The sequence below is a fragment of the Meriones unguiculatus genome, chromosome 16 (assembly GCF_030254825.1).
Source record: "Meriones unguiculatus strain TT.TT164.6M chromosome 16, Bangor_MerUng_6.1, whole genome shotgun sequence".
NCBI lineage: Eukaryota > Metazoa > Chordata > Mammalia > Rodentia > Muridae > Meriones > Meriones unguiculatus.
In genome coordinates, this window is record NC_083363.1 from 24,077,705 (window position 1) to 24,101,887 (window position 24,183).

General features: G+C 49.7%; 2 protein-coding genes across 8 annotated transcripts in view; one reads left to right on the forward strand and one right to left on the reverse strand.

Annotated features, from left to right (window-relative positions):
• Window positions 1-3,374, forward strand: part of LOC110555902 (core histone macro-H2A.2) — a 41,432-nt gene extending 38,058 nt beyond the window's left edge. The window contains exon 9 of the mRNA XM_021649391.2: window positions 1,067-3,374. Coding sequence (XP_021505066.1) covers window positions 1,067-1,232 — 166 coding nt within the window. The 3' untranslated portion in view covers window positions 1,233-3,374. The remainder of the gene's footprint in view (window positions 1-1,066) is intronic.
• On the reverse strand, window positions 1,894-24,045 carry Aifm2 (apoptosis inducing factor mitochondria associated 2). Of its 7 annotated transcripts, XM_021649393.2 has the most exons (10): window positions 23,797-23,960; window positions 17,607-17,739; window positions 15,994-16,192; window positions 15,551-15,666; window positions 14,682-14,801; window positions 14,209-14,301; window positions 8,943-9,051; window positions 6,195-6,347; window positions 4,918-5,121; window positions 1,894-4,186 (listed from the first exon to the last, which is right to left on the reverse strand). In XM_021649393.2, the coding sequence occupies exons 3-10, from the start codon at window positions 16,169-16,171 to the stop codon at window positions 4,035-4,037; spliced, it is 1,125 nt and encodes a 374-aa protein (XP_021505068.1). In that variant the 5' UTR covers window positions 16,172-16,192; window positions 17,607-17,739; window positions 23,797-23,960; the 3' UTR covers window positions 1,894-4,034. The 7 variants fall into 7 exon arrangements, with proteins under 7 accessions (XP_021505068.1, XP_021505074.1, XP_021505071.2 ...); XM_021649399.2 differs by lacking the exons at window positions 17,607-17,739; window positions 23,797-23,960 and adding an exon at window positions 24,025-24,045; XM_021649396.2 differs by lacking the exon at window positions 17,607-17,739 and having other exon boundaries at window positions 23,910-23,968.
• Window positions 24,046-24,183: the final 138 nt, after the last annotated feature.

Sequence of the window (24,183 nt, forward strand, 5' to 3'; positions counted from 1 at the left end):
CAGAGACACTCAAGAGAATTCAGGAAGCAAGCATAGCCTGGACTCTTGGACTTACCCCAGGTATCTTAGTAGCTGACCCTAAATGTCCCTAGAAGTTGGCGAACAGCACTATTAATGGCTCCCTGGGGGTTGGAGTCCTCAGCAAACTTTTCCCAGCCCAGCCTGCCGAGAGTAGCTGCTGAAATCACAGTGGCAAGTTCACGTAAGTGAATGGAAGTTTAAGACTCAGAGGTTCTCAATGTGCCTAATGCTGCAGCCCTTTAATATAGGCCCTCATGTTGTGCTGACCCCAACCATAAAATTATTTTCAGTGCTACTTCCTAGTTGTAATTTTGCTACAGTTATGAACAGTAATGTAAATAACTGATATGCAGGATATCAGATATGCGACCCCTGTGGAAAGGTCATTGGATACCCAAAGGAGTCACAACGCTAGGCTGAGAACCACTGTGCTAGGCAACCACTAACCAATCAAATCTCAGCCCCGGCAATTCTGAAAGGCCCTTGTTGGACAGCATGTAAACTGATGTTGAAGGAGCTTAAAAAAAAAAAGTTTGCTTTTTGAAGACATGGTCATATAAATGTGGAATCGGTTGAATTTACAAAGTGAAGCTCTTTGAGTCAGCTGACACGTTCAAATTTGGGACATCCTTTACATACCAGCTCTGTGACCGTGGCTGAACTCACATCTGGGTCAATGGTGACTTCTCCATCTACTCACATCTTTCCCTTGACTAGTGCCAGAAAAGATGATTTATGGACTGGCCTTGTACCTGTTGAGTCCCATACTATACAAACAAGAGTCCAGGGCCAGAATAGGAAAAACTGGGTATGGTGACACATGCTTTTAATCCCTGTACTCTGGAAGGCAGAGGCAAGCAGAGCTCTGAGTTCCTGGCCAGCCTGGTCTACACAGTGAGGCCCAGGTTAGCCATGATTACATAGTGAGATGCTGTCAGAAGAAAACCAAAAAGAAACCCATGTCCCTCTCCCCAGACTAGGAGAGAATTACAGCAGTGGGCACATGGAACAAAATGACGTAGGCTCTTCTTTTGCTTGGCCACAGGAACTGCTTTCCCAAACAGACGGCCGCCCAGGTGACCCTCAAGGCCATCTCGGCCCACTTCGACGACTCGAGCGCATCCTCTCTGAAGAATGTGTACTTCCTGCTCTTTGACAGCGAGAGCATCGGCATCTATGTGCAGGAGATGGCCAAACTGGACACCAAGTAGCTCTCTGGCGGGGACAGAGGAGGACCAATGTCACGTCACGAGAGCAGGGGGGTTATTTTTCAAAGGATTGAGGAAGGGTGACATGACAGGGGAGCAGAGGGCGGCTGAGAGGGTGTCTGAGCAGCGGAACAGGTCCTGCCTGCCTGGGGAAGAGGCCCAGTGCATTTTATATTCTCTTTACAAAGGGCCACTTCCGCACTTGGCCAGGTCTCCACCAGGGGTTTCTTTCCATGTGTTTTCTTCCTGTTGTTTTAGAACTTTTTTTAAAAAAACAAACAAACATAAAAATAGACCTTGTTTAGATTTATAGCATTGACTTTTATTCTCTCTCTCTCTCTCTCTCTCTCTTTACACACACACACACACACACACACACACATACACACACAAATCCTTTCAAAGTTCTTAAGGCTTTGGTTCCTCCTTTTTCCAAGTGAAGAGGATGTGACAGCCAAACTTGGGTATACTGGCTGTCCCCCTCAGTGGAGAGAAGATGGGAAAGACATCTTGGGGTGCTTTTCTGTTCTAGGGTCCCGTCTCTGACCCTTAAAATATTTGTAATTACACCTAAAAGGGTTTTGCTTTGGGATTTTTTTTGTTTGTTCGGTTTTGTTTTTTAAAGAAAAAGAAAAATGAAAGAAAAAATAAAAGAGCCAGTGTCTTTCTTATAACATATCCCTTTATTGCAATATTTCTTCCTCTTGGGAAACTGTGTCCCACAGGTAGATTCTTCCAGAGTGTTGTAAAGAAACAGCACAAGTCCTGTCACTGATGAGTCTCACCATGGTCTGTAAAGTCAGACAGCAGCATGGCAGCTTTCTGCAGATAGTTGATCCTGTGCCCACAGACGGTGAGCCTGCTGGCTCGTGTCCACAACAGCAGAGCCAGGACAAAGCTGCCGATGGCTCTTCAGTATCTGGGAGAGAGACTCAAGTCTCAACTGTGTAACAGATCTTAGCCACAGCCCAAATGGGGATGGGCTGGAAGCACCAGAGAGGCTGGTATAACATGGACTCAACTTCCTTTAACCAGAGGCCAAGGCCAAAAACAAGCGGAAAGAGGCAGGGTTTGGAGAGGCATGTCTGAATCCACTGAAGTCTCGTCTGCCATAGACATTCAGCTTAGGCCACGCACAAGGACTCCTCCCTGCTGGACAAGCTCACATGGATAGCGAAGTCATTCATATATGTTAGCAGTCTATAGCAGACATGATGGCCAGGGAGGGCCCAAGTGACAGGAGCTGGCAGAAAATCAGCAGCATGGCTCCAACCCCCAGCAGCAGCCTGTTGGTAACCTCGAAATCACTAGGAATCATTCACAGATGCCCCTCTGAACTCTGAAGAGCAAGAAGCCAGGACCCTCCCCCAGTCACAGGTCCCCATCCTAGGATTCTAGGATTCTGCAGCGGTGGCAAACCTCATTCTAGCAGAGTGTACACCTCACTCTGCTGGAACGGTGTCTGAGTGACGGTCCTCACAGCCAAGCAACCACCATTCTGGGGAATTCAGCTGCTGCCCATTTTTAAAGGATTGTCCCAACTGCCCTTGTTGACTTTTTATCAGCTCGTGGGGTGGTGGGGAGGACCAGGAGACCCTCCCCTGTGTATCCAGCAGCGGCCTACCACTTGTATCAACTCTGCCTTAATTGCACTGCGTGTAGCCTCAGGAGGGGCTAGGGCACACAGGCCAGGGAGGGCTAGGAGAGGCGCTCCATACTGCTGCCTGCTATCAATGAAGCCCTCACCCCTGCTGGTTAAAGCTTCCCAGTTTGGCGGGTTGTGGGAGAAGCACAGCCCTCATCAATACTACGTAAGGAAATCCAATAAACTCATGGGTTCCAAGGAGTAGGTTGACAGAACTCTGCCTCAGTTTGTCATTGAGACCTTAGGAGAAGGGGCAAATGTTGCTTACATCTCCCCACTGGGAAGAAATTCCAGCAACTAAAAAAGAATTTTGTCTGACTCTTTGTAAATGTACCTATGACCTACAGTCAATCGAATATGGAGATAAAGATTCATGAAGGTTAAAGAGCGTCCCAAGGTACTAGAAAAGCTGAGGCAGGAGCATTACTTGAGTTCAGGAGTTCAAGGCCAATCTCAATAATGTAGATAGACAATGTCTAGGAAGAGGAGAGAGAGAGAGAGAGAGTGTTGGTGAGGTAGAAGAAAGAAGGGAGAGGAGGAGGAAGATGGGTGATAAAGAGCAGAGTGCAGACACTAACCATAAGCATAAGTTAGGGAGAATAAAATGAGACTCCTATTAGTAACCTACTTATTGTGGGATATGCGAGCTTCCCCACTCATATGAGGAGAAGCTCAGGGCTCAAGGTGCAGGCCATCTCCCCACCCCTGCACCCCTTCCTTAGCATCTTGCTATGGGCTCTCTTTACTATCCTATAGACAAGATGCCAGCCAGAGGAGCCCAGCTCTTCCCAACAAGGGCTGTAAAGTACTCCCAAAGCCCTAAGCATTTATGTGCACACACAGACAGAAGCCTACGGTACGGGAAGCTGCCTCTGCTTCCCCAAGGCCCTTCAGCTAGCACGGCTGCAGGCAGGCCTTCCCAAACTCAGAACGAACCTTCTAAGCTTTTTTTTTTCTTTTCTTTTTTAATGCCTTCCCCATTTACTCTCTGTTTCTCATTTCGGGCTTTACACAAGTTGTATTAGCAGCCAGAACATGACTGACACCATGATTTAGACAAAGAGCTCTGCCCGAGGCACCTGTGAGGAGGGTGTCCTTTGTCAAGCAGTCTGTCTAGGTACCCCTCCAAGCAGTACCTAGACTCCCATGCAGCCTCCCTGTCACGGAGGAGACTGACGCATGGTTTTCCAGCTTGTGGAGATGAAAAGGTCCCTGCTCTTGGCCAGTCGCACCATGAGGCGGCCTACGTAGAAGCCACTGATCTGACCCACGCCATCATTTCTGCCCATGGACAGGAGGAATGTCAGTGCACCTGGGAGGGAGATGAACAAAGTGAGATGAGGCTCAAGGGACTGCAGCCCTGACACCTTCAGTCTCCAGCAGGCGACAGATGTCTGGTGGGGCTGGGGGACAACCTGGGCTGTCATTCTTCTTGCAACATACACATTTTTTAAAAGACTGGATCTTTTACAGACCACAAGGCCCAGGCTCGGTTTTCTGTTTGTTTGGTTTTGTTTTTATGTTTGTTGTTTTTGTAGGGGTGGGACAGATGGCATTGGGTTGTTTTGTTTTGTTTTTGTTTGTTTGGTTGGTTTGGTTTTTCAAAACAGTGTTTCTCTGTGTAGCCTTGGCTATTCTGAAACTCACTCTGTAGGCCAGGCTGGTCTCGAACTTGGAGATCCTCCTGCCTCTGCCTCCAGAGCTGGAATTAAAGGCATGTGCCACCACTGCCTAGGTTTTTGTTGTTGTTGTTGTTATTTAACATGTGTTCTAGGCATAAAACTAGGGTCCTCCTTGGAAGGACTTTACTGACCGAGCCATCTCCCCAGCCCCTTGTGTTAGCAATGCCGGAGAGGAAAGCAGGGGCCTCAGTGTGCCAGGCAAGAATTCTACCTCTGAGCTACAGCCCCAGACATGGTTGGTTTTAAAGAGATTTTGTGCTGAGGCCTGAAGTCTAGTGCTCATTCATCTCCCAGGCCCCAAAGCCTCCCGAGAGTCCAATCCCAAGCTTCAACAACTGTAAACGACATAAGCTTTCCTTACCTGGCTTGTAGGCTTTGAGTGGCCTCTGCTTCATGGAGTTGACAATGTTGGCCACGACAACGTTGGCATGCAGGCCAGCGTGATAGGCCATCTTGGGCTCCTTGATATCGGCACAGTCACCAATGGCATAAATATTGCTGTACCCTTCCACCTGGAGGAACTCGTTCACTTTCAGAGCGCCATTGCTGGCCAGTCTACTCTCTGCTGGGCGAGATGACACCATGTTAAGTGGCGTCCGGAACAGAAGGACAAGCCAGGGTGTGGGTCCAGCCACTTCGGAGATGTGTGCTAAGAAGTGACATTCCCGTCTGCTGTCATTCTGCCTGAAGTCCCCACCTAAGACTCTTCCTGCCAAGGCAAGCCCGACCCACAAGAGCAGAGGTGGAGCACTGGAAAGCCTCATCCAGAACACAAAGCGCTCTCTGCCAAGTCCTCTGGCTTCCCAGTCTTTAACTGCCTTTGGAACATACAACAGAATTTAAAAATAGGTGCTGGCCTTTCCTATATAAACAGTTTCCCTTAAGGGATTTTAAAAGAACTTATCTTGGAAAGTGCTTTAGAATAATGACATGTTAAACTTTGGGTTCTCTGCCCACTGAGCCCTGTGGACTGGCTTCCTTCCAGATTGAAAACTAACTTTCTGATGGACCTGGCAGAGACTCATCAGAAAAGGGTGCTCAGCCGTGAACACAGGTACTGGGGGATGCAGGGCAACCATGGCGCTTGGCCACTGGGCCTCACTCTCACATGCAGATGCTTAGACATGCATCAGGCCACGGTCTAGCCCTCGGGTATCTAAACACTGAGCTTAAAGGGATGAGGCCATGTTAAGGTCCCGACTCCCCCAAGTGGACATTTGAACTTGAAGTAGGCAAATGCTTGTATCTGGGTTTGGAGAGTCAGGGAACGTATGGATGGAGAAAAGCCTGACCTGGGAATTCCTTAGCTTCCTCATGGACTGCAACAGAAAAAGAGGCCATTCCAGCCCCAGCTCTCTGAAGCCTGTTCCCATCTCTCACCACAAGAGGGAAGCTCTCACTTTGGAAGATTCTGGCCTCCAAGTTGTGGGGGGGTAGGTGGGGGGTTGTTGGAGGAGGGGAGGGAGGATGTTCACCTGAATTTAAATTCAAGATCTAATGAGCTTCTGGGATAAGAGGAGGAGACACAGGGTGCTGGTTCGAGTTGCTGGTTCTGGGGGCAAGCGTTGTGAGGTGTCTCCGAATGCCAGAGAGAGAAAAGGCAGCTAGGGAGCAACGGCTGCTGGGCCACTCGCTCACCGAATGCAGCACGGTAGGCAGAGCTGTTGATCTTGATTCCGTTGCACAGGATCACCAGGTTGGTAGCCACCTCTGTGCCCTTGTCCGTCTCCACCTTGATGTACTCCCGGTACTCATTCAGAGGCAGTTCCTCCAGGTTGCTCACCCGCTCACCTGTGGAGTTCATGACAGGGAACTGGCAGAAGCCGGGTGCACACCAAGGGGAAAGCGATCACCTCGAGGCTCTCCCTCAGTCCACTCTCCTGGCCCAGCCCCAAGCTGCAGAATGTGGACAAGCAGCAGAATGTGGACATCTGTCCCCAATGGATCTATCCGGGAGGAAAGTTCCAGGAAGCTGCTGGAGGAAAGCAAAGCCCAGCTTCCATGTTCCAGGAAACACTACAACGGGAGGCCCCTTCCTTCTCTGAATGGCAGCTTGCCCATCAAAAGCTGTCTAAGCAAAAGGCCTCCCAGTGCAACACAGACCAGAAAGCAGAAAAAGGACTGTCAGTCGCTTACTTGCAGAACATGCAGAGGTCAGTAGGGTACTTGCAAAGAATGCAGAAACCCCATGTTCTGTACCTAGCACCTCATAAACTAAGCATTGAGCATATACCAGTGCGAGAGGATTAGACGTTCAAAGCCCTCCTTGGCTACAGAGTTTAAGGCTAGCCTGGTCTATAGGAGATAATCTTAAAATTAAAAGGGGGGGGGGCAGGCAAATGGTGGGAACTAGAAAAGATCATCCTGAGTGAGGTATTCCAGAAGCAGAAAGACACACATGGTATATACTCATTTATAAGTGGATATTAGACATATAATATAGGATAATCATACTAAAATCTATACACCTAAAGAAGCTAAGCAAGAAGGAGGACCCTGGGTAAGATGCTCAATCCTCATTCAGAAAGGAAAACGAGATAGACATCAGAAGAAGGTGAAAACAAGGAACAAGACAGGAACCTACCACAGAGGAACTCTGAAAGACTCCACCCAGCAGGATAGAAAGCGGATGCTAAGACTCATAGCCAAACTTTGGGCAGAGTGCAGGGTGATAGAAAGACCTGGAAGGGTCTGGAGCTCCACAGGAGAACAACAGAACCAAAAAATCTGGGCCCAGGGGTCTTTTCTGAGACTGATACTCCAACGAAGGACCACAAATAAAGATAACCTAGAACCCCTGCACAGATGTAGCCCATGACAGCTCAGTATCCAAATGAGCTCCTAGTAAGGGGAACAGGGGATGTCCGTGACATGAACTCAGTGGCTGGCTCTTTGATCACCTCCCCTGAGGTGGGGGGCAGCCTTACCAGGCCACAGAGGAAGACAATGCAGCCACTCCTGATGAGATCTGATAGGCTAGGATCAGAGGGAAGGGAAGGAGGTCCTCCCCCATCAGTGGACTGGGGAAGGGGAATGGGAGGAGATAAGAGAGAGAGGGAGGGCAGGATTGGAAGGAGACAAGGGTGCATGCTACAGCTGGAATACAAAGTGAATTAATTGTAATAAATAAAAAGTTATATTAAAAAGGGGGGCAGAGAGAGGGCTCAGTGATTGAGAACACTGGTACTGTTCCAGAGAACCCAGAGTTGATTCGCACCATCCAACTAAAAACTAAAAATCCTTCTGTAACTCCTGTTCAAGGGGGTCTGATACCATCCTCTGGCCTCCATAGACACGGGGAACACACACGATACACAGCTAAACAACCACAGACATAAATATTGTTTTAAAGAACGGATGGAGGGATGGATAGATTGGGTGGGTGGGTGGGTGGGTGGCAAAAGGCAGAGAAAATGTGGAAACCTGTCTGAAAGCAAAGTGTTTTCAGTCCTCCATAACCAGTCACCAATGGAGGCTGGGACAGCTAAGAGGAGCTTTCACAGTGACTGCCTCACGCCTTTCTGCACAGAACAGGGAGGTGACAGCCGGTGTCATCCCACTCCAAATCTTGGGATATTTTTTTTTCCTTCCTTCTCTAATCAAAAAGCTACACTCAGAAAGCAGGATGGGGGCTGGAGAGATGGCTCAGAGGTTAAGAGCACTGGCTGTTCTTCCAAAGGTCCTGAGTTCAATTCCAAGCAACCATATGGGGGCTCACAACCATCTGTAATGAGATCTGGTGCCCTCTACTGGTATGCAGGTGTACGTGCAGGCAGAACACTTTAAAAATAATAAATAAATAAATAAATAAATAAATAAATAAATCTTTTTTAAAAAAGAAAGAAACTCAGCACATGGGAGGCAGAGGCAGGTAGATCTCTGAGTTCAAGGCCAGGTCTAGAGGGTGAGTTACAGGGCTACACAGAGAAACCATGCCTCAAAAAAAAAGAAAAAAGGACGAAAAAAGAAAGCTACACTTGACACCTCAAATTGTCCCCTCATTCACATAGACATCACAACTCAAAGTGTAGTGCAGATCCTTCAGAAGCCCCTAAGTCATCCAGTAAATAGCATTTATTTGTCCTGAGCTAAAGCTGGGCACTGCTGCTGCACGTGTGTGTGCGTCCAAGTGCGCGCACGCGCACACACACACACACACACACACACACACACACTCGCTGTGCCTTTGACCTCCAGATGGACACAATTGAAGCCAACTTTGATGTTTGAGACTCCCTCTTACTTTCCAGATACAGGGAGCCTGTGAGGATGTACTGGGTGGCCATGGCTGGGACTCTGGGCAGTAAATAAACAGGTGCAGCAGGGTGGCAAGGGGGCGGGACACAGGGAGTGGGGCAGAGCAGGAAGGGTGAAGCCACAACATACTCAGTAGCAGCTGCACACCCTTCCGGAGAAGGATCTCCTTCACTTCCTGCCGCACACATGGCAGGAGCTCCTTGTCAGCCAGGGGTACTCTGGAGTGGATGAGAGTGACCTGGGACAAACAAAACAAAACAAAACAACACCACAGGCATTAAGAGAGAAGCCCCAAGTCTCCTCCCCTACTTCCCATACAATGCTGAGGAAACTGGGCATCAGTAAACTCTGCAGTGCTTGGGGCCCCAGCCCACCTCTCGGCACTCAGTACTCAGTTTCCCTGAACCATAGGACCACCCACGTCCCACTGCACAAGCCCACACCTCACTAAGGCAAACGGACAGTTCCTTCAGGATATGCAATTGTACGATCACCGTGTAAGCTGCTGGCAGTGCAACCTAAATACCAGGCTGACAGTAACACCAACACTAGTTCGATCTTTGTATTTATTTATTTTAGTTTTTCGAGACAAGGTTTCTCTGTGTAGCCCTGACTCAGTCTGTAGACCAGGCCGGCATTACACTCAGATGTCTGCCTGCCTCCGCTGGGATTAAAGGGATGTGCCGCCATCACCTGGTTCTAACACTAGGACCAAAGTTGGACTCATGGGCATGTCCAGTTGCTGTGACAGCATGAAGACACAGACGCAGACTGTGACCACTGGCAAATAAAGACTTTGAAATCAGACTGCTCTCGGGCCTAATGGCATAGCGTGTAATCTCAGCTACTATGGATGCTGAGATAGAGGATCTTAGGTTCTAGGCCAGCCTGAGCTACAGAGTGATTTCCAGACCGACTAAGCACTGAGTCAGATCCTGTCTCAAAAAGTAAAAGGAGGCCAGGCGGTGGTGGCACATGCCTTTAATCTCAGCACTCAGGAGGCAGAGGCAGGTAGATCTTTGTGAGTTTGAGGCCAGCCTGGTCTACAGAGTGAGTTCCAGGATAGCCAGGGCTACACAGAGAAACCCTGTCTTGAACTGGAGATATAGCTTAGAGGCAGAATGCTTGCCTGGCACATACAAAGTCTTAGAGGGAAGAGTGCAGAAGGAAGAAAGGAAAGCATGAAAGGACAGAAGGAAGGGAACTTGGCTGGGTTGAAATCCCATCTCTGATACTTGGGTCGGACATCTCCCTGAGACTCACTATGGCAGACAAGGAAATATGTTAAAGAAGGCTCACAGGTAAGATAATGGCTGCCAAGCCTGAGAGCCTGACCCACATGGTAGAAGGAAAAAACCAACTCCTACAACTGTCCCTTGACCTTCTCTCACAGAGTGTGGCATATCATGCAAACACACACACACATAAACCTTTTCGGGTTTTGTTGTTGTTTTCTTTCTTTGTTTGTTTGTTGTTTTGGTTTCCTCAAGACAGGGTTTCTCTGTGTAGCCCTGACTATCCTGAAACTTGTTTGGTAGACCGGGCTAGCCTCAAATTCACAGAGATCTACCTATCTTTGCCTAGGCACTAAATAAAACCCAGCCAAATAAAACTTTAAAATTATTTTGCTTTTGTGAGACAGGATCTCTCTATGTCAGCCGTTTTCAACCTGTGGGTTACAACCCCTTTGTGGGGATGAACAACCCCCGCACAGGGGTCGTCTAAAAACCTTCAGAAGCCCCTAAGTCATCCAGTAAATAGCATTTATTTGTCCTGAGCTACATCTGGTATCAGAAATACCAGATGTATTTGTTTACATTACAATTCACAACAGCAGCAAAATTACAGTTATGAAGTAGCAATGAAAATAATTTTACGACTAGGGGATACCTCAACATGAAGAACTGTATTAAAGGGCTGCTCTAGGTAGCCCTAGTTGTCCTAGAACTTGCTATATAGACCAGGCTGGCCTTGAACCCACAGAGATCTTATACTGAGTAAGCTAAAATGTACTGCTGCACACAGTCTTTACCCCTGTGACATGACAAGAATAAGCCAGCCTGTCCCTCATTGCTGACGCAGGGCTCTCAGGCCCTTCTAGTGCTGGAAGCATCACTTGTTTTGATATTTGGTTCCAATTGCTAACCCAGAGCTTTGGAGATCTTTGTAATTCTCTGAGTGATAAACCTGCTGAAGGCCTTGGAATTTCCTGGATGACAGGCACGTCATTCATTCTGATGAGACGATAGCCTTGAACTCAAACCATGATGGGAGCGCCCAGCCCTGCCCCAATCCACCAGGAGGCAGAGATGGAGTTCCAGGCCCATGTGGCTCAACAATGAAGCCTTCAAAAATCCCCTGCAGGGCTTGGAGAGCTCTACATGCATGAACATGTCCAGGTGGCTGACCCCAACCCCAGGGAGAAAGAAGCCCTTGTGCTTGGGGCCTCTTTATCTGGCTATTTGTCTATGTCCTTAAATGCTTACTTTATTAGGTTTCAGTTATGTGTATATGTGTCTGTATGTGGATATGTGCACATGAGTGCAGTGTCTGTTGAGTCCAAAAGAGGGCATCAGATCACCTGGAGCTGGAGTTACAGGCTGTGTGAACCTCAGATATGGGTGCTGAGAACAAACCTGGGTACTATGCAACAGCAGGATGAGCTCTTAACCATTGAGCTATCCCTCCAGCCCTATCTGTGTCCTTTAAAACATCCTTTGTAGGGACTGTCTCTGACATGAACTCAATGGCTGGCTCTTTGACCTCCCCCTGCCCCGTGGGAGGAGCAGCCTTGCTAGGCCACAGAGGACATTGCAGCTAGTCCTGAAGACACCTGATAAGCTAGGGTCAGATGGAAGGGGAGGAAAACTTCCCCTATCAGTGGACTTAGAGAGGGACAGGGAGGAGATGAGGGAGGAAGGGTGGGACTGGGGAGGAATGAAGGAGTGGGCTACAGCTGGGATACAAAGTAAATAAACTGTAAATAATATTAAAAATAATTTAAACAATTAAAAAGTTAAAAAAAGATAAAAATAAAAATTTAATTAAAAAATGGAAAAAAGAATAAATAAATTGAAAAAAATGAAAATCAAACATCCTTTGTAGTAGGTAAGTCAGCAATGGTAAGTGTGGTAATCTGAATGAAAATGGCCCTGTAGGCTCACAGGAAATGGCACTATGAAGAGGTGTGGCATTGTGGGAATAAGTGTGGCATTGTTGGAGGAAGTTCGTCATGGAGTTGGGGTAGGCCTTGAGATCTCAGAACCTCAAGCCAGGCCTCGTGCATCTCACTGTCTCTTCCTGCTGTCTATGGATCCAGATGTAGACCTCTCGGCTTCCTCTCCAGCACCATGCTGCCTGCGTGCCACCAGGCTTCCTGCCAGGGTGATAATGCACTAGGCCTCTGAACTGTGAGCCAGCCCCAATTACATGTTTTCCTTTATAAGAGTTGTTGTAGTCGGGTCTGGAGAGGATGGCTCCGGGGTTAAGAGCATTTGTTGTTCCTTTAGAGGACCTGGGTTTGATTCCCCACCACCCACATGGCAACTAACAACTCTCTGTAACTCCAATTCCAGGGGACCCAGGACCCTCCTCTGGCTTCCGCAGGCACTTCGTTCACAGAGTACACAGACATACATGTAGGCAAAACACTCACATGCATAAAATGAAAGTAAATAAATCTTAAAAAAAAAAAAAAAAGTTGTCATGGTCATGGTGTCTCTTCCCGGCAATAAAACCCTGAGACAGGAAGAAGCTGTATCTCTGGGTTCTGTCAGCCACTCTTGCCTCTGTGAAGCCTGGTGGGAGGAGCTCTCCATTTATAGCCTTGTGGGGCTTGATCTGCAGTATGTGTGACCATTCCAGGCAGCTTTGGAGTTGAACTGCATCGTGGGATACCCCACCAGTGTCAGTGAGGCCAGCCAGTGTCGGAAGAAACCCACTCTTCTCATCACAGAAGCAAATAAGCCGGAGAGGATGGGTTTCCCTACACAACGCTCATGAATCAAAATGAATACTTTAACTACACCCATCTGTCACCATAATTTCCAACCATATGTCAGAAAGTAAACATATAATTCAATTATCCCGGATTGATTTCCCTTTTTGAAGCCAACCATCTCTCCCTAGGGAGAAGAGCGCTGTTCACAGGCCCTGTGTGGCTCACAGAGGCTGACTCACATGAGCCAAGGCTGACCCACGGGAGGTACCAGAAAGAGCTATCACTACAACTGTCATTCCGTCCTCACCACACAGGGAGCTTAGACCCTTCTCTCTCTAAGGCACCAGCCAGGTTCCTATCCCTCCAGCATTAAGAGCTAGGGCAGGCTGCTGCCACCTCCTGTGGGTTGAAGGAACTGAGAATCAGCAATTCCCCAGTGTGATCAGTTCTCCCAATGCCACGGACATGGACCACACGTGGATGTCCAAGGCAAGAGCTGTCAACAAAACATACCGACTTAAGGCTTTTATTGCTGTGAAGAGATACCATGACCACGGCAACTCTCATAACAGAAAACATTCCATTGAGGTTGGCTTACAGTTTCAGAGGCTTGGTCTGCTGTCATCATGCAGGAAGCATGGCAGCATGCAGGCAGAAGTGGAGGAGATGCTGAGAGTTCGAGATCTTGGTCCACAGGCAGCAGAAGGAGACTGTGTCACACTGGGCGGAGCTTGAGCATATGCGACCTCAAAGCCCACAGTGACATACTCTCTCCAACAAGGCCACATCTCCTAACAGTGCCACCCCCTACAGCCAAGCATTCAAACACATGAATCTGTGGGGGCCATTCCTGGTCAAACCACCACATATACCAAAAAACTCCTCATCAAAAAGAGGTTATCAAAGACCGTCCAGGTCTCATCCCAAAGGCCCTAACTCTACAGGAAAGGAGGGAGGCTGGGTTTATGAGGTGTCTCCTTGACCCTCCCCTCCCCACATCCAGAGCCCCATACAGCCAAGAGCCTAGGCAGGAGGCTTTCTCACTGTGTGGGGAAATTGCTTTTTAGACAAGACGGAAAACACACTGTGCTTACGCAAGTGGAGCTCCAGCCGCCCAGGGCCTGAGCAAAGTCCTGATGTTGCTGGGGTGGTTGGGTAAAGGTGCTTGGCACCAAGCATGACAACAGGAGTTCACTCCCCAGGGTATACAAGGTGGAAGGAGAACCAACTTCTGCAGGTCATCCTCTGACTTCCACACTCACAACATGGCACATGTGCATGTACACACACATGCATACATACATGCACACATACAAAGACTAAATAAATAAATGTATAAGCATACATACATTTAAAAGAAAGAAAGAAAGAAAGAAAGAAAGAAAGAAAGAAAGAAAGAAAGAAAGCAAAGAAGTTGCCTGCTGAGAGTTCACAGCCAAGGGGGTGCTGCCTCACCTCCTTCTCAGGGTATTCGGTTTTGATCTCTGCTGCCATTTCCACTCCTGCCGAGCCGCCTCCCACCACCACGATGAACTGTGAGCGCTGAATCTGCAGAAGGGACCATGAAACGTACCCACCTGCCTGCATGGTGGCCCGGCCTCTGGGGTGTGGAGGGAGGCCCTGGCCAAGGAAGGGCAGGCTCTGACCATTTGGGGGCTCCAGATGGAAGCATGGGGCCGGGTGTGCTCTACTGCATAAAGCAAGTGGGCATGCACATATGAAGAGGTGACAAGTGACAGAAGCTGGAGACGCAGCCAGTACCACACGGACAGGAACTCAGGTCTGAGGCCTCCTCTGGGAAAGTCTCTCTGTAGCAACTCTTGGCTGCTCCAAGTCTGTTTCTGCAGTTGTGAGGTCCCCCCCCACATTCTCCCTACTCCAGCCCCGGTTGTGGCCCATCCTGCCCTGCACCCATCAGCATGGCACACCTGCTTCACCATGTCCTCGTAAGCCTGGATGGCTGCCTGCTGGCAGGACACCTCATTAAACTTGCCAGGGAAGGGCCCAGTGCTGCCTGTGGCCAGGATAAGATGTGAGAAGGGCAAGGCCTGTAGAGGATAAGAAAAAGTAATATGAGAGGGAGTCGAAAAAGGAGGGCTGGGCCTCTGCCTCCAACCTCAGGACACCAGTGGCCAGGAAGCATTGCAGAAAAGAGGCTTGTGAGCCGCCCTGTTAGAAAAGGAGAAAATACCACACTGATGGGAGTCGCATAAGGTACCAGAAGCTTAAAAATACCTAAGGAAGCAGGAGAGCATGGGGGTGTATAACCAGCCAGCATTGAGGTACAGAGGCCCCTGTCATAGCAGGGAGCCCGGAACAGGAAACTGCTCAGGGAGAGAAAGTCAATGAGCAGGACTCACCCTTCCAGTCTGAAATCTTCTGGACTTTCTATTTTTGAGACAGGGTCTTATATAGCCCAGGCTATGTAGCTAAGCATGACTTTGAACTTCTGTCCTCCTCCCTCCAGCTCCCATATAACTGGAATCACATGGCATACACAGTGCTCGGGCCTCATGAGTGCTTGGCAAGAACCATCTGAGCCACACCCCCAATTCCTCTCTCAGGTATTTTAGAACCTTTCCTCTAGCATGCTAAAGGGGAGAGAATGACCCTTATGGAAAGGGACAGTGCCTGGCACGTAGGAGCAAGCCAGGCAGCCCCAGCCACTGTCTTCTTGTGTCTGCTGTGACCAATATGAAGAAAGTGTCACAAAGCAGCAAGCAGGGCTTGGGGCCCACAGACATCTCCTCTTGCGCCTGGAGAGGACCCACTCCCGCCAGAGCGGCCACACACTCACCTCACCACCCTGTAGCAACACTGTCCGGTTCTTCAAGTCTATGCCAATTACTTTGCCCTGGCGGAAGTTGTCCTTGAAGGTCACTGAGTAAGAAATGAATGTCTTTTTGGCAAACCCTGGGAACAGACACAGATGATGTCATGGGGTAGAACAGGGTTGAAGGTTTCCCAAGCCACATACCCACAAGGGTGCTCTTGGCCGTAGCCAGGCCGGTGGGTATACCCAGGTGTCCACTCTGCCCTGAAATGCCCATCTGATTCTCAGAAGAACCTAAGCTCTCACTCTGAGGCCTCATTACAGAGCTGCGTAAGACTAGCGGCTTGAGCTGCTCTGGAATGAATCCAATGCCTGGAGCAACTCGCCCTAGACGAAGAGAATGGCCCCAGCCCTGACATCATACCCACTAATGACAACAAGACCATACTAGGAAAGGGGCAACTCACCACTCTCCACAGAGGCCCGGAGGGCTGCCACATTGTGGTGGAAGGAGTCCTTCATGTCCACCAGCATGAAGGGGATGTTGAGTGTCTGCAACTGGCTGGCGGCTGCTATCCCTCCAAAGCCCCCGCCCACGATCACCACGTGCACCGCTCCTGTATCCACCGAGACCTGGGACCCCATCTTGACCTCGGCACTTCTGGGCTGGGAGAAGATACTACATCAGGCTCAGGGGAATGAGAGGGCAAGGGTGTCCCTGGCAGGAGACCGGTGGCATCAGGAGTCTTCCTCGGCCACTCTCCACCGTATTTGTTGAACCCAGAGATAACCAACTTGGCTAGTGTAGCCAGGACAGGATCCTCTGCCTCTCTGTCCTGTTAGGCATGGGAATTGCCGGTGCGCTGCCATGCCCACTTGGCACTTTCTTGGATGCTGCGGATCCAAATTCAGTCATCACACTCGCGTGGCAAGTGCTTTAACCTCTGTGCCATCTCGCCAGCCCAAGGGTTTGTCTTTCATTTACAAAATTCCAACTCCGTGGACACTGAATTAAGTTAAATTATAAGAAGTGGGAACAGGCTGCTCTCACCCCATCAAGAACACCTGCTTCCTTCTCTGGAGGCATCTGAACCCTCCCCAGAGCTGCTCTATACTCTATGGTCATAACTACCAAACTCTTCTTCAATTTGTTTTTCCTAAATATAGGTCATCAAAGATTTCCAAAGTAGAAGCAATGTCTACCCCACATTCATGTAGGTGCTGTGGTCAGACAGACAGGTATGGCCGCTAGCCTTACAGAAGCAGAGCTCAGACCAGCAAGATGGCTCAGAAAGTGTGCAAGTCTAGGGACTTGAGTTCAATCCCGATAAGCCAGTGGAAGGAGAACACTGATCCCACACACACCGTGGCACGTGCACGGCCCCCAGCAATACCGTACACATACAGCAGTAGTTATTACTTAAACAAATACTGCATTAAAAAGCAGAGTTTCGAACATCAAAGGACGGGGTAACAAAAGCCAGGTAGGAAGCTGGGCAGGTGAGTGAAGAAGAAACGGTAGCCTTGCCACCTCCCAGCCAAAGGGGCCACATCTGAAGGAAAATCCTTTCACTCCCAAGTTACAAACACTGCAACGGCATTGTGCTAGGAGCCTAGGTCACCAGTGTGAGCCCCAGCATGAAGGAAGCCATGACACTGTATGATAACCATCTTGAAACACTGGGTGTTACTGTGGCTTGAATACATTCCCCCAACGGCACACATTGGAAATGCAATCTCCAATATGTAGAGGTGGCCCTCATGGAGGTGTTTAGGTCATGAAAGTCCCACCTATGAATGGATTTGTGCTGACTATGAAAGGTGCTGAGGGGCCACTGAGATGGCTCAGCTGGTAAAGGTGTCTGCCACCAAGCCTCCCAACATGAGTTCAATGCCCAGCTCTCTCATGATGAAAATCAACTTTTGAAAGTTGTGTGCATGTACATATGTAGACACATATATACATAAGACATGTATGCACACACATATGAACATACACACACAAATACATACACACACAAAATAAATACATAAAAATGTGTTTTAAAATGCGGGGTCCCGAAGCTTCAAGCTCGAGTACTTGTTCTCTTCTGCTCTCCCCGCCTGGAAGATGCAGCCTTGGAGCCTGGCACCTTGAACTTCAAACGTCTCAGCCTTCGGAACCATGAGCCAGTAAGTTTCTGCTCATTACAAATGATCGAGTCTGCAGCAGTCTGTAACAAGGCCACAAGCAGACTAAGATCATGTGACAAGGACCGAGGTGATGGCAGTAGGGTAGAGAGGAGGAGCCTGAGATGGAGTAGGTCACTCCAAAGCAGCACCCCCCCACACACACACACCCAGGAACATCCAGCAGTTATAACCCAACACACAGGAGCGGGGAAAAGGCCTGCTGGGAGAATCTCAATGACTGTCTGCAGTAAAAAAGAGGGTTGAGAGGGGAGAGCAAGGCCCTGCCAGAGTCTGAGGGAAGAGTCTAGAGTAGTCATCTTGAGGAGTGTGCCTACGGTGGGTGTGGCCTAAGCTTGGCCCTCATCCCTGGACTGGGGCAGGCTACCCAGTTCCCAGCAAACTGAGAGCAAGCCTTGGTTGAAACTTAAGAGTTAAAATTCCAAAACCTTTGGCCCAGAGCCGGACATTGAGGCATCCGAGGCAGAGAAAAGCGGCAGTCTAGGTTGCCAGACACAGCACCGCGGAGCTCAGCGGTAAAGGCAGATGTAAGTTGCGCAGGCTCCCCCAGCACCCGCATGAGGCTGTCAGGGCTGCTTCAGTATCCTGGAGTCTGCCCCAGGCCTTGTCTCCAGCCTAAATGAAACCCAGAGACGAACATATCCTGTAGCCTTGAGACAGTCAAAGCACTGGCCAGTGGGGAAAGAGCCTCTCAGCCATGTGAGGGCCAAGTCCCTGCCGCTGAGATCTAGACAGCAGGAAAAGGGCTTCTGAGTGGCACTGTCTCACACCAAAGTACTCAGACCTCCTCCAGGATGGGCCAAGTCACAGGAAGGGACTTCTAGGGAAATACTAAGGACTGAAAAGCTACAGAAAGCAGCCAGAGAGGCCCAGTTACTCTGTGGACTTCAGGGCAGGGCACCACTTGGGGGCCATAAGAAAGGAGTAAGTTAGGCACGGTGGTTCATGCTTACAGTGTCTGCACTTGGGATTGTAGGCAGGGAGATCAGAAGTTCAAGTCAGTCTGGTCTATGTAAAGGCTATTTTTTTTTTAATCTAGATGGTGGCACATGAACTCGGGAGGCAGAGGCAGGTGATCTCTGTGAGTTCCAGGCCAGTGTGGTTTACAGAGTGAGCTCCAGAACAACAAGGGCTACACAGAGAAACCCTGTCTCAAAAAAAAAAAAAAAAAAACAAGAAGTATTGGGAGGCAGCTCAGTGGCCAAAGTGCCTGATGTTCAAGCATGATGACCTGAGCTCTATCCATAGCACCTACATAAAAAGCCTGGTGTGGTAGTGTGTACTTGTACTACCGGTTCTGGAGACAGGGGAATTCCTGTAGCCAGCCAGCCTAGTGGAAGGGTGAGGCTCAGGTCCAAAGGAGACACCCTGTCTCAAAACAAATGTGGACACCTCCTAAGAGATTACACCAATAACCCCCAGCTTCCAGGAGCATGCACACATATGTACTCACGCAAAAAGAAAAGAAAGTGGACTCCGAGTGGGCCCTTAGTGACGCCTGCGCTCTTCACATTTCTGCCACACGTGCCTTGAACTCCTACTCACTGATGACTTACCACCGACTTACCAGTCAGATAGTAGGTGGCCCTGCAGTGCCACAGTCCCAGATGGGCTGGCACATACTCCCTCACGAAACTGTTCAGATGTTTGAGCCTGTCCTTGAAGGCTCACCTCGGAGTCCACTTCCCAGAGAAGGAGTTCTCAGGAGAGGCAGGGGCAGGCTTGTTGCCCCTGCCTCTCCTGAGAACTCCTTCTCTGGGAGCGGATGATGCCAGAGTCTACTGAGCTGGCCAAAGGAAGGAGTTAAGCCCCAGACACTTCAGCTCCTCCCCCATCACCTACCTGTTTCCCCAAAGGGCAGTCCTTTGTGATGCTCCACTGAGATGGCCCCCAGTGAGGCCAAACTGCTGCTCTGGGTCTCTCAGCCTTGAGGGCCTCAGAGCAATGCCAAGAGAGAGGAGGCTGTTTTCTCACTCCCTGCTGCTCTCTCTCCTCCACTGACCTCTGCCACCCTCACTTGGGGGATAAGAGGGCAGCAACTCTCTAGAACATTCCAGCTCCTTGCCCAACACTTGGACACACTAACTGTCCTTGGCTCTTCTCTGTCCATTCTTGCCTGCCCCTCCCCAGAGGCGGGTAGTGAGAGGAGGGGGCAGGTTTCCCTTCGCTGGGCCATGACCTACTTGGCCAGCCTCGTAAAACCAAGGGCTTAGGCTGTAGCCCTCCAGTGCCAGCTGCCCGACCCAAATGCATGCCTAGGATGAATGTATGCATGCTTGTGTGTTCTAACATGGCAGCCAGGCTGGCCAGCTGTAGTCACTGGAAGATTCCATTAACCCACAGGAACCTCCATTGGTGGAGACTCCAAAAGAAAGTCCCACACACCCATACAACCTAAAAATACAATTTATTTTTAAAGAGTGAATAACATTTTTCCAGGAAAGGCTTGTGCATGAAAAAGCCTTACCCCATTTACAAGCAGCACAGTGCAGCACCTCAGTGTATGCACACCCATGCGATTGCTGCAACGCTTGGTGGACCCTGTCTTTTCCCTGCAGCTTCGAGTTTCATAGGTGTGAGGTTTTCAGACCTGACCCAAGACATTACTAGTGGGAAGTAGAAAGGGTTTCAACTTCCTTTCTTAGCTTTCTCTTGTTTGAACTGCTAAAACAAGTATGTGCTGTGTTTGCAAAAATAATTAAGCTTCAAGAGCGAGACAGGCCTGTGGAGATGGCTCAGCTGGTAAAGTGTCTCCCATGCGGGTGTGGGGATCTGAGTTTGTATTCTGAGAACCCACAGAAAACCTAGGCACCGTGGAACTTGTAACTTCAGCACTGGGTCAGACAAACAGATCCCTGAAGGTCAGCTGGCCCAGCCAAATCACTGAGATGGCCTTATCTCATGAAACAGGGGAACAGCAGGCATGGGGGCACCCTAAAGGCAGAGGTAAGCAGATCTCGGTGAGTTCAAGGCCAGCCTGGTCTACATGGAGAGTCCTAGACTAGCTAGGACTAGCTAGGGCTACAATGTGAGATATTGCTTCAAAAAATAAAATAAGTGCAAGGAAGAATATCCAGTGTCAACTTCATCACACACACACACACACACACACACACACACACAAGTTAAACAGGGGAGCTAGCAGGGATGGTATACCGGAACTTAGAAGCCAGAGGCAGAAGGATCAACATTTGTTCAAGGTTAACCTTAACTAAATAAATAATGAATTTCAGGGCTACAGAGTAAAACTCTGTCTCAAAAAGGAAAATAGTAGACCAGAGTGGTGGGTGATATGAGCCATTAATCCCAGCACTTGGAAGGCAGAGGCAGGCAGATCTCTGTGAGTTCAAGGCCAGCATGATCTACAAAGCAAGCCAAGGACAGACAAGGCTATACAGAGAAAGTCTGTCTCAAACAACCAAAAGAAAAAAAAGAAAAATAGAAAGAAAGAAAATAGTGAGATAGGTCTATTACTATATGATTTCTCTTTTTTTATCTTTTTTTATTTATTATGCATGTGGGTGTTTTACCTGCATGTATGTCTGTGCAGCATATGCATGCAGTGTCTGCAGTCCAGATCCCCTGGAACTGGAGTTACAGGCAGTTCTGAGTTGTCCTGTAGGTGCTGGGAATTGAACCCAGGTCCTCTGGAAGAACAACCAGTGCTCTTAACCAGCAGGCCATCTTTCCAGACCCATGATTTCTTTAATCAAATATAACTCGCATATACAAGTCACCATTTAAAGTGTAAATTGGCAGGTTTTATTAAACTTTCCAGATTGCATAACCACAACTATGAGTCCAGAAAACTTTCTTCAGGGTGTGATGGTACATGCCTGTAAACCCAGCACTCAGGGGACACTGAGGTGGAAGGACAGAGTTGAAGGCCAGCCTGGAATATGTGTGGAGACCCTGACTTGCAGAAATCCTTTGGTGGCTAATGTTCCTCGTCTCTACAGATTTGCCTGTCCTACATGTTCTGTGCATGTGGAATCATACAACATACAAGCCCATGTGTGTGGTTCCTTTCCCTGACTTGTATGGTGCCTGTGTTCCTCCTTCACGTGGCTAATTCACACCAAATTCTCGTGGGCTGCCCAACATTTTAGTTTGCACATCATGGTAGCTGTGCACAGTACCACCCCAGATGGACATCTATGCACAAGGTTTTATGCGGACGTGTTTCCAAGTTTAGTCTGTGGCTATGGGGAATGTTGCTGAGTCACAGTAACTCAGGTTTAACTTTCTCAGGCTCTCCCAGCAAGGAAGCACAGAGAACCTCAGCTAAATCTACAGGGTTCAGAAAGATTAGCTTAAAACCGTGGTTCTCAACTTTCCTAATGCTGCAACCCTTTAATACAGTTCCTCATGGTGAGGTGACTCCCCCACCCCGCCATAAAATTATTTTCTTTGCCACTTCATAAATGCAATTTTGCTGTTATGAGCTGTACTATAAATATGTGTGTTGTCTAATTGTTTCAGGCGACCACTGTGAAAAAGTCTTTCAGGCCCCCAAAGGGGTCATGGCCCACAGGATGAGAACCACTGCCTTAAAAAAAAAGTCTTAAGTTCTGGGATCGTAGTTCAGTTTATAGACTGCTTACGTAGAATGCACAGTCCTGGGTTTGAGTCCTGCAGTTTGTAAGTTCAAAGCCAGCCTTGGATACATATTAAGTTTGAGGCTGCCAAGGTGAGACTCTATCCCCTCTGTCCATCCCCCTTCCCCCCAAAAATCTTAATGGTACAGCAGCTCCTAAATAATTTACCATTGCCCCATCCCCCCAAAACATACACACACACACACACACACACACACACACACACGTGGTTCACATTTGCACTTGCCTATCAACTGTGCCTATCACACAGCCTGATCCCAGGGTAAGAGACCTTCAGGAACACATTTCTGCCATCACTGTTAAGAGGTCAACCCTCAGCCAACACGCAACAGGAGCCCTGTGCACCAAGGCCAAAGTGAGACTATCACGAAGTCTTGCTCCACAAAAACTGACAAATGGACCACACAGCCTTGTGAGTCACCCTGGCTTATACAGAAGAGAAATTTCAACACTGACACACAGGGTAGCAACGTCTCCACAGTGGCCAAGAAGCAGAAAGCTAAAGCGTGACTCAGTAGGCGATGAGGTCCCCCTTCCTCTGGGGAAGGGAGGTGATGGCTCCCCTCTTCGGACACCAGGAACCAGGCTGAGAGTGAGCACTGTAGGGCCAGCTGCTGAGGATTGCAACCCCAAAATGTACCCTTGAAAAACACCCAGTTCTAAACGGGACTGACTGAGCGTATGAAAAGAGGAAAGTTGTGGGGCAAGCGTGCTCACTTCAGCATCACAGACACTCCAGTACTCAAACCCCACCCCGAAAGACCTGCCCATCCCTGCCCACGGCCAGCATGTGCACCATCATCTACCACCAGACAAGGCCCACTGGCTGCACAGTACTTGACAGGCCCAGCTCCGTCACTAGTGAGCGAATAGTCCTGGAACAGCCTGCCAGTGGCTGAGGTTCAGTGTCCTCCGAATGTAGCTGAGCGCTTGGAGTGTGCTGGCCGCGGACACCGGCTCATCTCAGAGGCTGATGCCAGCCTTGGAGCATAGGTGCTGGGTGCGAAGTTTCTCCGAAAACTGTCTGCCCCTGTGCTCCCACAGGTGTCTCAGCTCTTAAAGAGCCAGCTGCGCTCTCCCACCCTCCCCTAAAATCCCAGGGTCAAATAAATCTTGGGAGGCTATGGGGGTGTGTTGAGTGTTTGGTCTTGGAAGGAACGGGATGCCGGGAGAGAGAAAATAAGCGCGTGGATTCAGCCAAAGCTGGTCTTGTCTTGGAAGAACCCCGACCTCACGGGGCGGGGGCGGGTTGAAGCGGGCCCTCCAATGCACTGTGGCAACCCCACTCACGTCTCCCCGGCTGTGCTCAGACACCGCAATCCTTCTGCCCGAGACCCTCGCGAGACCCGGGCCACGCCTGCCCCGCCGCCCCTGCGCGTCCCGCTTCCCGGACGACCCCAAGTTCCGGGACAGACTTAGCCGGGATTTAGGGGCGGGGAATCCCGGAGAACCCGGTCCTACCGGCGGCGCTGGGTATCCTAGGCAACGGCCTCCTCCTTCTAATGCCGCGGCTCCAGTTGTCTTCCTACCGTCCCCGCTGTCACGGCTGGGAACAAGGGCCCCAGCGACCTCACCTGCCGCGGTCCGCTCGTCTTCCGCCACCGAGGCCCTGACCCGGGCGTGCCCATCACTGTCCTCCGCCCGCGGCGCCGCCCTAAGCCCCGCCCCTCGCTGGGCCCTGGAACTGACCTTGACCGGCCAGGAACCGCTAGCAACGTGGACACAACGCTCGCCTCAGCCCATGTAGCCTCTCCGCCTGGCAGCGCCCTGGGTTTCTGGGAGACACCTGTAGGTCCTATCCCCCCCCCCCCCCACACACACACACACTCTAACAGTGACCCCTGCAGG